General features: G+C 29.1%; 2 protein-coding genes across 2 annotated transcripts; both read right to left on the bottom strand.

Moving 5' to 3' along the window:
• Positions 1-2,643: 2,643 nt before the first annotated feature.
• Positions 2,644-10,103, bottom strand: LOC101493301 (ABC transporter G family member 39-like). Its single transcript, XM_073367138.1, has 16 exons — positions 9,517-10,103; positions 9,344-9,434; positions 8,346-9,246; positions 8,044-8,204; positions 7,854-7,957; positions 7,596-7,761; positions 6,947-7,081; positions 6,398-6,543; positions 5,867-6,199; positions 5,007-5,297; positions 4,829-4,912; positions 4,615-4,748; positions 4,258-4,485; positions 3,808-3,979; positions 3,467-3,721; positions 2,644-3,018 (listed from the first exon to the last, which is right to left on the bottom strand). The coding sequence occupies exons 1-16, from the start codon at positions 9,706-9,708 to the stop codon at positions 2,749-2,751; spliced, it is 3,663 nt and encodes a 1,220-aa protein (XP_073223239.1). The 5' UTR covers positions 9,709-10,103; the 3' UTR covers positions 2,644-2,748.
• Positions 9,882-16,857, bottom strand: LOC140920049 (pleiotropic drug resistance protein 2-like). Its single transcript, XM_073367360.1, has 5 exons — positions 16,496-16,857; positions 16,160-16,305; positions 12,432-12,436; positions 11,928-12,016; positions 9,882-10,011 (listed from the first exon to the last, which is right to left on the bottom strand). Exons 1-5 carry the CDS (start codon positions 16,852-16,854, stop codon positions 9,882-9,884), a joined length of 729 nt encoding a protein of 242 aa, XP_073223461.1. The 5' UTR covers positions 16,855-16,857.
• Between the last annotated feature and the right edge of the window lie 405 nt (positions 16,858-17,262).

The following is a 17,262-nucleotide window of genomic DNA, read 5'->3' as shown; positions in this document are numbered from 1 at the left end:
CCCCCCTCCGCTTAGAAGATTTTAAAAATTCTCTCAAGCATAAAACAAAAGAATTTTCACTAGAAAATATGATAACTTGCCTCCGAATTGAGGAAGAATCTCGAAAGCAAGACTAGAAAGTTGAAGTATTAGTTTTTTCAAACAACAAGAAAAATTCATCAGTGCAACTCTAAAGCCAACTATAAATCTACTTAAGAATAAGAACCGCAATCTAAAGAACCATAACAAGAATGGAACCCTCCAAAGGCCCCAATTGTGAAGTAGAAATCATCTCCTAAAAATGACTTTGGCTCACCATTCATCTGCTACAATTGTGGGAAACCAGGTTATATGGCACACAAGTGTAGGAATAGGTCAAGCTCTGCTCATCAGGTTAACCTAATTGAAGAGCAATTCATTGCTATGATTACTGAAATCAACATTGATGGTGGATCAACACTGACGCATCTCGCCATGTTTGTTATGATTGTGATATGTTTAAAACATATATTGTTGCTAAAAATAAGAAAGTTGTGTTGGGAGATTCTAACACCACTAATGTTGTTGGTATTAAAGACGTGGAATTAACATTCACCTCTAGAAAGACTTTGATGTTGAAGGACGTGATGCATACTCCAAATATAAGAAAGAATCTAGTTTATGGCTTTCTTTTGAATAAGGCATTGTTTACTCAATCTATAAGAGCATATTTGTACACTACTTCTAAAAATGATATTTTTGTTGGGAAAGGGTATGCCAATAATGGCATGTTTAAGTTAAATGTTGAAATTAATAAAATGTCTCATTTTGCTTACATGTTGTGTGATTTAAATATTTGGCATGCTAGATTCTATCATGTGAAAAAACGTGTAATTTCAAACTTAAGTAACTTAGGTTTAACTCCAAAGTTATTTTCAAATGATTTTGAAAAATGTGATTTTTGTAGTCAAGCTAATATAACAAAGAGTTCACATAAATCAATAGTTAGAGAATCTGAGCCTTTAGATTTAATATACTCTGATATATGTGAACTTGATGAGACTTTAACTAAAAATGAAAAAAAGTTATTTTATCACTTTTATTGACGATTGTTTTGACTATACTTTTATATTTCTAATGAAAAATAAAAGTGAAGTGTTTTGACATGTTTAGGATATTTGTAACTGAAATTGAAAATCAATTTAGTAGAAAGATTAAGATGTTTCATAGTGATAGAGAAACCAAACATGATTCTAATTTGTTTATTGATTTTTATAAATTGTATGAAATTATACATGAAAGAATTGCACCATATTCTCCGAATATGAATGGTAAAGCTGAAAGAAAAAATAAAACTCTTACTGAACTAGTTTTTGCTATTATGCTTAACATTGGTGTTGCATCTCATTTGTGGGGGGAGATTTTATTGATTGTTTGTTATGTTTTGAATATATTTCTCAAATCTAAAAGCAAAATATCTTCATATGAGATTTTGAAGAAAAGAAAACCAAACTTGTCTTATTTTTGAACTTGGGGTTGTTTGACTTATTGCAAAAACCTCGATCCCAAGCGAGTTAAACTCGCCAATAGAGCCTATGAATGTGCATTCGTTGGGTATGCAGTAAACAACAAAGCATTTAGGCTACATGACCTAAACGATAAAATGCTCATAGATTCAAATGATGTTAACTTTTATGAAAATAGATTTCCTTTCAAATTGAGAAATAGTCGGGCACCAGAGCAACTCATGTTCCTATGATCAAGAGCACTAAAAGCGACGAACAAGGCAAAACAAAACCTCGAAGACATAAGAGAGCAAAAGTTGCTAAACATTATAGACCCGATTACACGACCTATACTTTTGAAGAGAATCTTGCAAATCTTCAAGAAGTTTTTTTATCTTTGGATGCAGATCTATGGCAAGAGGCTATAAACGATAAGATGGATTCTCTATAGTCTAATAGGACCAGACATTTAGTAGACTTGCCTCTTGATTGCAAACCAATATGTTGTAAATGGATTATGAAGGGTTTTCTCGTCCCCCAAAGATAAGCCGTAAATGCTCACATTGATACAACAGATGACATAGAGTAAAAGTAAGGAGCAAGAATTGAAAGCCCAACTACAATGGCAGGAGGAGCGTGAGAGACACATGATGGAGCAACAATCAACAAATTTTAGATGAATATGGATGTAGCAATAGCATTCTTATTGCATATAAAGGTTGCAACTTTATTATTTATCTGACAATGACAGATATATAAGTATCATACAACACGTACGAACAATCGTATCAAATAAAACAAATATAAACAAATAACAATTATCTCTTAAAATAATATTTAAATCATCTACTCTATGATAATGTGCCACGTGTCCCAAGCCAGCCTAGGCCTGACATGTATTACTTGGCAAATTTTTTATTCTAAGCAAAATTTTGATTTTCTTAACGAATTAGGTCGGTCAAAACACATTTTTTATGACTTAGGGTGCAAGTTTCTTTACTTAGCTCTTAAATAAACCCATTAAAACCAATTCTTATACATTCTAACCTCATCTCCACATTTAATGATGGATTCTAAACGCAATTTAACTTCCGTTAATAAAATCAGGTTGTTACATTGATTATCATCAAATCGTTTAGAAAAACACTCATATGAACAAAAGACAATTGAGAAATTACATTGAAAATTGAACAACGTATTATTATTCATATAAGTTTTGTCGATCCGGTAATATTACCTAATGACATTTTGTATGACCGTTTTCATATCAATTTGTCATATATGATCATCTTTTTTGGAAATTTAAAAACTTGATGCCATAAGCAAATACAAAAAGAAATACAAGGCTGAAAGCTATATGAGCCAAAGCAACAAATCCAAGGAAGTTCTCTCTAAAGCCAAACTGCCTCTCAAGATAATCTTTTACTGTCATGGGTCTAAAGCCAGGAACCTCTATTGGATTGTTCATGTCACCCACCTGTGATGTCACCAATCCGTCTATTGTCCATGCCACAGGAGATGCCCAATAATACCACCTCCACCATATTGGAATTTTCTACAAAAATAAAAAACAAATATTAGATGAAATTTTGGTTGTTTAGTTGAAAATTAAAATAGTAGTTTTTTTTTTGTTGAAGGATCTTCTTAAGATGTTTCATACAATAGTGGTCAAATAATTAAGAACTAACTATACTTTTTAATAAAGATTTTTCTGAGCTACAATAATGGTCAAATAATAAGAATTCATGTGTCTAACTCAATTGACGAAGACATTATTTTATATATTTTTTCTGAGATATTTAATGTCCTTTGACAGGACATCCTACTTCAATTTTACTTCCCTATGTATCACTTTAGTGGCAACAGGACATAAGACTTAAAAGAGATAGATAGAGTGATGTGAATAGGTTCAGTAATTGTGTGAAATATTATCCTTTTATTCCATAATAATGCAGACTATTTAAAGTAAGAAATATATTTGATGATTGCAGTCATATACTAACCGTCATTGGAATAAGAAAGCCAGAGAATAGGTTCCATAAGCATGTGAAGAAAGTTATAACGATTGTAGAAATTTGAAGATTTGGTGTTAGAGCCACAATCATCATTCCATATAATGTGAAGCAGATAAAGGACATGAATATGAAGAAGTAGAGCCAAAGGAAATGTTCAACTTGTTGGTGAAACCCAATCATCGAGAAGAGGATAATGGAATATACTAGACTTTGGATTACAACATAAGTTATTTCAATTGCTACCTGCAAGACAGTAGTTATTTTAATGAAATGTGTAACAAGTTATCTTTCTTAATATTATTTTAAGTGAAGGGTTTGGCAGTTTTCACCTGGCCAATTGCATAGGGCAATTCTGAGTACATTCCAGCAGATCTTTCCCGGTAGAGAACTATCCTTTCTATTGCAACAACAGGTTGTACAATGTTTGCATTGGCGCCTCCAAGGAAAATACAAGATGAATACATAACTCCAATCATATTCAACAAATCTTGTTCTTTTTGCCTGAAAACATGATATTTTTCTCTCATGTAATTCATACAATTATGAATCCAAGGACATCTTAACAAATAAAATGCTGGTTTCACTTTTTCATATGTAAAGAGAACAAGAGTTCTTATTGAAGATCTGTAGCAACAAAGAATACTATGATGATTTGGTCTACGAAACAAATTTTTTTGAAGAAACATATAATTGTTTATTTGGTTATTGGAGTTAGAAATAATGCAGAAGTTGACAAGAATTGGTGAAGTGTAATATTACGAAATAACCTTTAGACTTACATCTTATCTCCTTTTTTCCAATAAGCAAGTCCAAAGATAACGCCAAAAACTATTGTCATGAAGAATCTGTTAGCATTGTATTGTGGATTCCTCCAATAGGATAAGTACTGTTTCCATAAGCAAGCGTAGCATTGAGTAACAAATGATTGGGAGCATTTAGACGGAAAGTACAGGTCCTTTATTCCTAGTGCTGGTGTAGATAGTTCTTTGATAAGTTCCTGGTTCCTTCTGGATAAGAGTTAAAAAAAAAATATGAAAAAGTAAAACATTATGAGAAATTTCAAGTAAATATGAAGAAAAAAAAAAAAAGAAGCTGGAATCTTTTGGAGTATAGTTATGACTTTGACGGTAGCTTACTGGTAAAGGCCTGACTTAATGTATAATTCAGCAAAATCTATATTAAGTTGAGACTCAACCACAAGAGAAGTTATGTCCAGCATCCATGAGGCTGGATTATATCCATCCTCAATCTTAGGAATTCCTTTAATAGCCTGAAAAATGTTATACACATCTGTAAGATTTCTGACATCCAACTGATTTAATTTTATACATTATCATAGTACAATTTTACCTCAAAGTACTCTATAAGTTTCTCAGAATTTTGACCAAGAGGACCTTCATATATCACTTGTCCACCTCTCTTCATCAAAAGCAGCTGAACTTAAGACATGCCAAGGGTGAGTATTACCTTATAAATCACATTATATAAATAGTAGTTTCATTTTTAATATCTTGATATTCATATTTACCTCATCAAAATGTTCAAACAAATCAATGCTTGGTTGATGAATTGTGCATACAACAGTTCTTCCTGTGTCAACTGTGTTTCTAACAGTACGCATAACAACTGCTGCAGCTCTAGCATCAAGACCAGTTGTTGGCTCATCCATAAATATAATGGAAGGATTTGCAACCAATTCTACTGCAATTGTAAGCCTCTTTCTCTGCTCAAATGATAAACCATCTATTCCAGGAAGACCGACTATGAAATTTCTGACTGGATATAGCTCGACCAACTCTAGAACTTCCTCAATAAACATCTGAAATATGATAAGGAGTTCGAAAACAAATAATTGATTGCTCGTTAACCGCAAATAAAATAATCTTAAAATTGTCTATGATTTCATATTCAATTAGTTGGAGGATTAGTTAAAAACCTACTAATATTATGAAATTACTATAATATTTTAATATATGTTTACAACAAAATATCAATCTTAGGATTTGAATCCAAGACTATAAGTTTTAAAATGAAACCTCTTAAGCTCTTACCCAGAACATTTAATGTTGAACCTTATACAATAACTCCCTTTGAAATTGGAAATAAGAGCTAGTTTCAACTTTGAAAGTTACTACATAAAGCCCTCTATTGGCGAGTTTATTATCATTATTTTTTATATTTGATGCTTAACACATGTACCCTAGACTCCTGGTATCTTAAATCTTGATCTCATTCGCCATACTTTTTCTTGGAAAAAGAGGTTCACTAATGTCATAGAACACTCACTATCTTAGTTTTTTATCAAGGAGGTGATAATATAATTCATATAGACAATTAAAGAGGCTTTGATAGGGAATTAAGATGAAAATTGGTTTGATGATAATATACCTTTCGAGTTTTTATATCAACCTCCTTACTAAGTCTCAACCAAGCAGAAAACATAAGAGATTCATAGATTGTAATATGTGGAGAATGTATATCATTTTGTTCACAATAACCGCTAATTCGAGCAAACGTTTCTTGGTTTTTAGGATAGCCAGATATGTTGATACTTCCTTCAATATAGCCACCGGTTTTTCTTCCTGCAAGAACATCCATCAAGGTGGTTTTTCCTGCACCACTTACACCAACTAATGCTGTTAAAATTCCAGGCCTGAAAGAACCACTTATGTCTCGTAGTAGTTGGAGTCTATTCTCTTTAATTCCTTGTGTCTTCATTTCCTGACAATAAATTACAATAAAGTGACATTTCCAACACTTTGGAGTTGTGATACCATAATATACTTTCCAAGTAATTTTAAAATACAAAAGTTCATAGATAACTCTTTGTTTCATAAAAATGAAGGTTAATTAGAAAAATACTTCAAAACTCTTTCTGATGTAAGAAATAATAGGATACAAGGGGGAGTAAGAATTTACATTTGGCACATCGATATAGTAGTTCACATTTTCAAAAGCAAGTGATAGAGGCTGAAAGGGTAACACCATTCCCTTCTTGGATTTTGCATGCTCTTCATGTATAGAAATTGAACTATGTGACTTGTTTCTCCCATCCATGTCAACACCTGTAGTAATTCAAATTATATTTTTGTTCATTGTCAACTGCCAAGAATACTTATAATGAATTGAATTTTTGTAATACAACAACGCTACCATCATATCTACACTTAGAAACATATGCAGAGTTTTAAATTGCAGTTGCAGTTACAGTTACGATGCAACCTTTATAGTGCGAGAAAATTTGGATAAATGTGGCCTAAATTGCAGTTGTGATGCCATTTACAACCGCAATTTAAAACCATCAGAGCTACTAATTTTGATGAAGGTAAACTTAATTTAGAATGGAAGTGGCATGTCTTCTGACTAACCTTAAAGTACTTGATATGAAAAACAAATGATATATTCTGTGTGATCTCATTGAACGTATGTTACCTTTATCAATTATGATCAAACAAAATTTAATATTACCTTCAACCCATTGAGCATTTGAAGCTGAACTCTTCTCTGTCATTTCTGCTGTTGTTTTCTCCATTGACAATGATGCCAGTGTGCTTTTCTCATTGTCGTCTTCTTCCAATATGATAGATTTAGAATTTCCGAATGCTTCAATTTTATTTTAAAAAGATGTCAGAGGGGTTTTTTCATAATGAACTTTTCAAAGGGCCACTTTCTTTCATCTAATACTACCTCCATCCTCAAATATATCATCTGCCGACTAAGTTTATTGAAATATTAAATTCTGTTAACAAATTATTGTTTTTCTATATTTACTCTTCATGAGAGATGATTAATTTATTTTTCTCAGGATTTATAGCTTGCTAAAAAAAAAAAAAAGAGGTCATAAAATCAAGGGTATTTTGTTGAATAAATAATTAATATCATTGAAAATTTAAAGACCTCTTTTAAAAAAGACAACAAAAGTTTTCTAGAGTCTTTTATTTAGGATAGTTGTAGTAGTAGTTATCTTTCTAATCTTCATTCATAATACTATTCTCTTCTCTTTTAACTCAGTAAGAAAGATTTTATAGAACATTTTAAAGACCAAAGTCAAAGTCTTCTTAATAGATGCAAATAAATGAAGACATGAACACAAAGAAATATTAGGATGCAAACTTACGATTCAAATAAGTTAGAGCGAGAACGAAACAAACGTTGAAAAGTAGAGAATATCCTATAAGAGCACTAATAGATATCCAATACCAATAGTCTTCTGTAACTATGCCTTTGGCTCTAAGAATAGCCTTCCCAATTGTGGGCTCATTAATTCTGGGGTCATTATTAGGCTGTGAAATATGAAGAATAGAAAACTAGTTAATATGTAGATAAATTATATGCATGAACACTAATGATTATCTCCACAAGTATAGGATCTTACAGTACTCCATCTTATGTCTAGGAATTCGTTAGTGGCTATTGCTGTCATTCCATACATCATAGGTGAAGCATAATAGCACCATATCATCCATGGTTCGATATCATCTACATATGGAGAATACAGAAAAACTTCCACTTAAAAATAATTTTAGAATATTGTTTAGATGGTATAAAGAGAAACTGCTACTTACCTCTTGAAACAATAAATCCACTTGAGATGAAAGCAACTAAAACTGCTATGCTAGAAAGTGAGACAGCCAAAACCCTTGTTCTTCCAATTGCAGCAGATAAGCGGAAAAGGGATAGAGTCATTTGATTCACACAGAAGAATGCCAATAGTTGACGGAAAAACCTGTAATAGAAATTTGTATATATAATTAAACAAAATTTACAACTCAAAAACCTCATGTGTCTTATCTTGTGTAACCATTCATTCATCCTAACATTCTCACACATCACTAAGAAATTAAATATATAGATTGAATTCTCATACCTACTAGCTGCAGGAGCAAAGCCAATCGTATAGTAAGTGATGATAATCCATACTCCCGATTCCAACAAAGAGAGAGGAACTCTAAGGACCCAAATGGGCAATGCAAAAGCCCATGCTGGATAAAATAGTAAATCTCTCTGCTTGAAGAAAACAGGAAGTCTATTAACAGTCATTGTCATCTCTGCTAATCCATTGAACATCACATTGATAAGGCTGAAAAATAATGCACCATAAAATTTTCCTCCATCTTCAATTTTAGTGTGCTTCATTTCTGTCCTAAAAAATACTGACATGGTTATTACAGAAATGACAGTAATCTGAAAAGTCTTAAATATATACACAAAGTAGCTACGCTTCATGAATAGCCATTCTCTTGAAAAGCATGCCTTGAAGAGTTCCCATTTGGATATTCCATACTTTTCCTTCATTAATGCTGCAGGATGATTTTTTCTAGAATCAAATGGAACATGAATCTCTTCATGAAGTTTTTTACCAGTGATGTAATTATTGAAGTGGGCTACAAACTCAGGAACACTAACATATTGGTAAGGTATGTCTCTTCTGAACCAGTATTGTTCTTGATCCTTTCTGGAAGTTACCTCCTGTAAAAAATCAGACACTCCTTTCCTTTCTGGGCACTTAAAGCCCATAGTTTGAAAAAAATCTAGAACACTCTCACGGGGACCTTGATAGACAATCTCACCTTCTGAAAGTAATATTATGTCATCGAAAAGGTTATATGTTTCTGGTGCAGGTTGCAAAAGTGAGATTATCATAGTTATGTCCATGATATGAACCATCTGCCTCATAAACCTAACAATTTGGAAGGTTGTAGAACTATCCAAACCAGTTGAAATTGCATCCATAAAGAGGACTTTTGCAGGTCCCACCAACATCTCACCTTCAACAAGTTAATAATATTAAGATTTATGAGAATTGACAAACTGAACAATAGTACAAGTAGATTTATGAGCGCTGCCACATGACACGACACTTACCGGTAGTTAAACGCCTCTTTTGTCCACCAGATATGCCCCTTCTCATCTCATCTCCAACCAAAATATCAGAACATATATCCAGCCCAAGAATCTATTGAATTATCTCAATAAATTAGATGAGAAAAAGTTATCATGTTGACTAAAGGGAATCAAGTGAAAAGAAGCATGCAAACCTTAAGAATGTAATATGTAACAAGACTGGTTTCTTGACCGTGCATTGCTATGACTTTCATGAAAGCATCAATCTCAGGATCTGGTTTGATACCTGCTGCTATTTCTCGCCTTGACAATTCTGTCAGCATATCATACCATGTTCCAACTCCCAAGCACCGTCCGGAGAAGTCTAGTGTCTCTCTTACTGTCATTTCTCCATGGTGAAGATCATGTTGACTAATATAAACACATGTTCTTTGAGGAACAAATTCTGAAAGTTCATGACCATTGTAAGTGACTCTTCCTGATACCTGTTTACAAGTTTTATAATGCAGAGTTAAATATCCAAACTTCTGTTGTAATAGTTCCTATTGGGAAGGGCATATTATGAGTTTGGAATATTTTTCCTGGGAGGGAAGGGATGACTAACCCTTAGATCCTTGTCCATTTTTCCAGCAAGTATTTTGAGGAGAGTAGTTTTTCCTGAACCTGGAGGTCCTAAAAGTAATGTCATTCTGAAAAGAGAGACAAAAAATAAAATCCAGTTATCAAAATATTAACTATAGGTGATATATTCTCTTATAACAACCTAGCTAATACAATTATAATTAAAGCATATTCCTTTAAATTTTTTGGATGAGATAATTTGAAATTCCTGATAAATTAGAATTCTTACGATTCAAATGTTTCAATAGAATTTATTTTATTTGTAAATTCTTTTATTTAGATAAAGACATTTTTCTTTTAAAATTTCACATTTTTTTAAATTTTATTAATTTTGGGGCAAAAATAAAAATTAGATTTGGGCCAAAACCGAAATTTTTGAAGAGTTGAAAGGGACTATATTTTATAACTTTTTAGGGACAAATTTAAAAAAAATTAGGAATCAATTTATAAAAAAAAAAATATAGTGACTATATTCAAATTTTGAAAAAATTATAGGAACCATTGCATGATTCATATTTTATAAAGTAAATAAGAAATTTGAAATTATTAAGTTTTTGGTGGTATTTAAAATTTTCTAAATTTAACTTTGACAAAATACCTCATGAAGTCCTTCCCTTTTGAAAATTCTTCAAATTTATTATCCAAACAAAGTAATTTTACATTGAAAGATTTGAGTTCCTTCAAAAATTACATTCCTTTACAAAATTTTCCTATCCAAATACACTCTTAGTAATGCTACCACGTGACTAAGTGGTATGCTAATTTTACCATATTATATAAACTAAGGTTAAATAATTTTTTAATTCATATAAAATTTTGCTTTTAATTTCAAAAACAAATGCAATTTTTACTCTCATAATTTTTTTTCTAAAAGCAATTTTGGTCTTTACAGAAAAGAAACATATTTAATTGTTTTTTAATTTTTAAAATTTTTAATGATTTTTTGTTATCACGTTTAAAATATTATAAGTACTTTATCTATAAAATTTTAGAATCTTTTAATTTAAGATAAATATAATTTGAATATTTTAAATTTCATAAACATAAAATAGAAGTAATGCAAATATAGACATGAAAATCGAAATTTGAATTCATTTTTTGTGAAGGAAATTTTTACAATGTTGTAAACATATCTAAAAGAAACTCATTGAAAGTATATTTTCACATTCTAACAAGAACTAAAAATGCTTCTATAATAATTTGAGAAATATTGATTGTTACAATTAGGAATGTTTGCAAGAAAGAGAAGAATAATGGGTAATCCATTATTTTAGTCCCCGAAAGTATATGATGATACATTTGGGTTCCTAACTCAATAAAATATTCAATTAATCATCAAGTCAGCTTAGTCTTTTGACGTTGTAACAATCGTGACCTACTTTGATATAAAATTGTATATTTCAAATACTTTTATGATAATAAATTGTATCTTTTAAATACTATTTTGATGATTCATGATAAATTTGAGTATGTTGGATAATAATAATAATAATAATAATAATAATAATAATAATAATAATAATAAAATTTAATGATAGTATTAATAAGTTGATAGATGAACTTATAAATTTTGTGTCCTCAACTCTTACGTATATAATATTATATATAAGTAAATAATATATGAAATTTTTAAAATTAATTTATAAAAAACAGAAACATAAAATGTTATACAGAATAGTTTTAATTTGTAAATGTTAGATGTTACCACATAATATTCTTTGGATAAATCACAATTTTAATTCCTTAAATTATAAGATATTTCTAAAAGCATCTATAAGTGTGTCTCGTAATAGAAATTTTATGCACCAAATTAACCAAACATAAAAATTTACACGTGAATGAGTAATAGGTTAATACCATTAAAACTGGGAGAAAAACACATCTCAAAATCCATATGTAAAGAAATAACAAGGCATACAAGTAAATTATCCATATGTAGCATCACTAACAATGTACCTTGATTGAATAAAAAAAAACTATGTACCTTGATGGTTTCACAATTCCAGTAACATCTTTGAGAATCTTGACAACCCGTTTCTTAAATGGCAAAATCTTGATATAACCCAAAATTCCCTATTTGCCACAAATAGGAAAACATAAAAGATCATGATTCAATTTAACTTCTAAACAAAGCAAACTAAGTTATATAAATCCAGTTTATCTACATTTAACTGTAATAAGGCTTGTTTTGATAATCGACAGATTGCCTTGAATACATCAATTAACTTGGTAATTGGTAGTGTGTCTCTGATTGGTTATACTAGTGCTGGTGTTGCTTCGTCTATTACAATTTTTCCATTTTAAAATATTTATTAGTTAGTCGTAATTAGGTTCAATTAATTAAAGACAATGTTGGATCATTCTTATTACGATTTTTGATTTAATTATAATTATATTCAATTAATTTAAGTCATTGATAAAATAAAAATAGAATAAAATAAATTGAATAATAATGATGATTGAAAATAATATTAATATCAAATGTTACATAAACTGATATAATCAATTAAATAAAATAATCAATTAGTATAATTAATTAATCAAAATTAAAATATCAAATACTTCCAGTTATACTTTGGGTCAAGGGTAATACTATAGGAGGGTTAGCGGTAGGTAGGGATGGGAATAGGTTAGGCTGTCCGACAGGGGCTGATGGTATGGCCTACTCCTGGTCTGATCTGGTCTATTTAATAAAAAGGCTAGGTTCAGGTTATTTTTAAAGCCTATTTATTTAAATAGGTCAAGCTCAAGCTTATAAAAAACCTATTAGGCCTGACAGACCAACCTATATATATTTAATTATTTATTAATGTTATTTTTTATTATTATATTAATAATATTATTTCCTATTTTAAATTCTATCGATTAGGCAATGTCATTCCATATTCGGTAGTCATTCCATATTTGGTAGTCGTTGCATATTCGGTAGTCATTCAATTAGTCAATAACTCAGTAGTCCTTCCATATTTGTTCGAGAGGTAATAATGGGTGCGTTTGTTTTAGAAAAAAAATCTATTCTTTGAAACTAAGAATTATGTTTTAGGGTTTAAAGTATGTTTGTTTCAAATTTTTTTAAAATTATTTTGTTAGAAAAAGTATTTTTCTTTTAATATATATATATATATATATATATATATATATACATTGATATTGGTATCTGGAGAGCATATCGTATGAGTAGAGCATTTAAATGTTTAATATGAATAAGACTTTTAAATAGGCTTCTAGGTCAGGCCAGACTTTTAAAAAGGTCAGGTCAGGTCGAAAAAAAAGCCTATGATAGGCCGTAGGCCAGACTTAGGCCTAAAAAATTAATCGTATGTCAAGTTCGGGTCTTTCAAAGCATGGTCTGGTCTGACTTATTCTCACCCCTAGCAGTAGGTGCCAAGCTCAGGCATTTCAAAGCCTGGCCTGACCTGGCATATTCCCACCCCTAGCGGTAGGGCTGTGCAAAATATCCGGTTATTAGGCTCAAATCCAAAACCGGATCCAAATCCATTTTAAATATCTAGTTAAAATTATATGGTTATAATCTGGTTTATATATAAACCGATTGGATAACCACTTATGTTTTATATTTGGATTTGGTTTTTATCCACTACCAATATTTTGTTAATTTTGAGAATTTATTTTTTGAAAAAAAATTGAAATTTATTTTTTTTTCGAAAAAGTATCGGAAAAAAGTTAAAAAAAAAATTTTAATCCATTTTTTTCTTGAAAAATTTGGTGAGAATTTTTTTAAAAAAATTTATCGAAAAAATCAATTTTTTTTAAATAACCGACTTTTAAACTATGAATAAATAATTTTAAAAAAAATAATCAAATTTTAACCGATTTTAAAATTAAAATTTTCAAAACGGTTGTTTTCATTATAAACCGGTTATTTAACCATAACTAAATTTACAATTGATTTTATAACCGGTTTTAAATCAAATAATGAATTTGATTATAAATCTAAATCCATATATTGGTTTAAAATGAATATGATTTGATTTTTTAAAAAAATCAACCATGAACCGCCCTAATTAGCGGTACTCTTCATATAGCTGGTGTAGGGGTATTTTTGGGATAGAAGTGTTTATTGAATTATATTTCAAAACAGACTGATATAATAATATTTCATTGGAGTGGGATTCAAAGTTGGTCATTCAAGCATTTAAAATCTTCTTGTTCCTTTTAAGCTTCAAAATTGTTGTTCTAATTATTTTCATTTGTATAACAGGATGAATATATTTATTCCTGCATTTACAGGAAAGGTACTTGTGCTGATAAGTTACCTTCTCATTGTCTCTTAATTTCTAGTTATTCCCACATTTACAGGAAAGGTACTGTTGTGCTGATAAGTTACCTTCTCATTGTCTCTTAATTTCTAGCTAACTTAAGATGGTGGAACACTAAATCCAACTTTATTTAATAGAACATATTTAAATGGAAACTCAACATGGGTTTATTAAACAAAGTCCATTGTACCATATCATCGTAAAATAATTTATTCATTTTTTACAGGTTCATTAAATAGGTCTCACAATTTTAATTTATATATTAATATTTATTTTATATTTAATTTTATTACAATTTAATATATTGATTTAAATATTTCAATTAATATTATTATATATTATTTTAATTTAAATTTAAAATAAAATTTAACTTAAATTTTTATAACAATAATAAAAATTAAAAATAAGGTAACGGTCATAAAATTATTATTATTAATAAATTAAAAAGAAATTAACGGTCATAAATTAATTAAAAAAAAAAGGTAAGTGTCATAAATTTATTATTATTAGTAAAAAAAATAACGGTTATAAATTTATTATTATTAAATTATGAAAGTACAATCTTTGCCGAAAAAACGTGATGACAACCTAACACAACTCCAACACTAATTAGCCAAAACCTGAATTTTATGTAACTACACGCCGTTGGACGAACATATTTGACTAGTTTATTTGAAGCATGGTATCGTGCACCTTTAAAGTTGGTTTATGTCATCCATCTTTTTGGTGTTTTTCTATCATATTTTTGGATTGATGCAAGTGATCGTTTTGTTTTTGTGCTTCAGGTGTTAATGTAGTTAAAATAATAGTTTTCATTTCGGTGCATTTACAATCTAAATTTTGTTTTAAAAAAATCTTTACTTTATTTCAAAATAAAAAATTTAAGATTCTTATTTTGATTATATTGATATAAAAAATTATAAACTACTATTTTAAGATGAACTATAAATAAAACAAAAAGTATTTAAAAAGTAGATATGTCTAGTTTTTATAATTAATAAGATATATCAACTTTTTTGATATCATCATTATTTATATTTCATTTTAGATAGAATACATTTTTATTTAAATATGTCTACATAAATATGATATTATTTTCATTGTATATAAAAAATATAACTTTGCATACAGATCAAAATATATATCTTTGCACAATAAAGAGCACTTAGACAGATGAAAAAGAGTCTTTTAACTTATTTAGTTCGAATTTAAATCATACAATACAGTTGCATGTAGTGATGTTTTTGGTGCAAAAATTGAATTGTATTGGATCATATTAATAGTTTGGTTCAGTTATTAAAAATCACTTTCAAATCAAGTTCAGTGTAGTTCTGAACTAGTTTAAAATTAGTTTATAAATATATAAACTAGTTTAATATTTTGAACAAATTTTTAGTTAAAATCGATTTCAAAATAGTTATTCGAAAAAAGAATTTTGAAATTCTTTTGATAATAAAAATATCATTTTTTTTCGAGAAAAATAAATGTAAAAAAGTTTTTCAAAAAAATAATTCCGAAATTCTTTTGGCAAACTTTTTTCGATTTTTTTGAAAAACAAAATAAATATAAAGAAAATATTGATTTTTTAATATTGGTTTTTAATTTGGTTTTTAATTTTTTTCAAAATATTTTTTCTGATATTTCCTATATTTTTGAGCAAATTAAATTTCAAATATTTCACAAGAAAAAAAATCTTAATTGAGGTTAAAAGAAAATTTAAAATTGTTAAATTGATTTTTGAATTAGGTTTGGTTAACTGAATTTTTTAAATATGTAGTTCAATTTATAAACCATTTAAATTATTTACTTTTTTGTGGTACAGTACAATTCAATTTATCATTGTTGTCCACTTAACTATATTTTTGCACACTCCTATACATGCACATGGATGCCCGGTTTAAAAAATGTAAACTAATTATTTAATTACCAAAAATACCCTTTTGTTTGTTGAAGATACCTACCTCTATTACATTAAATGTAGAATTTAGTAGTGTTGGCAATGCCCTTGTTCCAACATATGCATCCCCTTCAATTGATAATTTCTCAAAACGAACTTCAATTTTGGGCAACTCAATTCCTACCCTGTAATAATGAACAAAAAACACATGAAAAATCATATAATAAATTCTTACATAATAGAGAAGAATTAAAACTCGAAAAAAATTCAAATCAAATAATTATATAATTGATCTATGATTTTAAACAACTGCAATTTTAAGAATGATGACATCATTAGAAAAATACTTATAAAATAAAAAGCAAACTACACTACCTATCAACTCTGTCTCTTATCTTAAGAAGAAAATTCTCATTGTCTTCTTCAGGAGTCTTTAGTATGGTCTCAAGAAGACGTTGTTTTTCTTGCACCCCAAGCTTGGTAATATCAACCTCTTCATAGTTAACTTTTCCATTATCTAAAACTTGCTTTAAAATCCCTTTTCTCATCCTATCATATGTTGGAAGCCTCCATAAATTTTCCCATTTCAGCTTCTCCTCTTCACTTATTTCCCTTATACTTCTCTCACAAACATCTCCATGCTGTACAGTCACTCTCTCAAGAAAGCTTGTTGAGGTCCCCCCTTTACAACTCTCCCTTTCATCACCTACTGACCTTACAATTTCTACTTTCATATCTATCAAATATGCTATTCTTTTCTTTTTCTCCTTTGTTGTTCTAAGTGAGCATTAAAACACAAAATAAACCAAGGAACAGTGCTCACATGCAATTATCTATTCTTCCTTTTAGTTCACTCTTTTTCTCAACTCTTATTTTTTCAATAAGCTTACTCAACTCTTCTTATCTTTCATTAGCTTAAAATATAGTGTTTTTCAATTAATTGTGTAACGCGTGTCTCATTAAATATATTATACATATATTTTTTTGAGTTATATTATTTTTTGTTTCTTTGTATTTATTAAGTAGAAAGATATAGATTCATGTATTATCGGAATTAATTTGTATATTAAAAGAAGTTATTAAATTTAATACATGAATCAATAAATTAAAATATAATTTTTTATTTTTAAAATAAAACAGTA

Source organism: Cicer arietinum, chromosome 4, assembly GCF_000331145.2.
Source record: "Cicer arietinum cultivar CDC Frontier isolate Library 1 chromosome 4, Cicar.CDCFrontier_v2.0, whole genome shotgun sequence".
NCBI classification, from domain to species: domain Eukaryota; kingdom Viridiplantae; phylum Streptophyta; class Magnoliopsida; order Fabales; family Fabaceae; genus Cicer; species Cicer arietinum.
The sequence above is the reverse complement of the archived record's forward strand: the minus strand, read 5'-3'. Positions and strand labels throughout refer to the sequence as shown.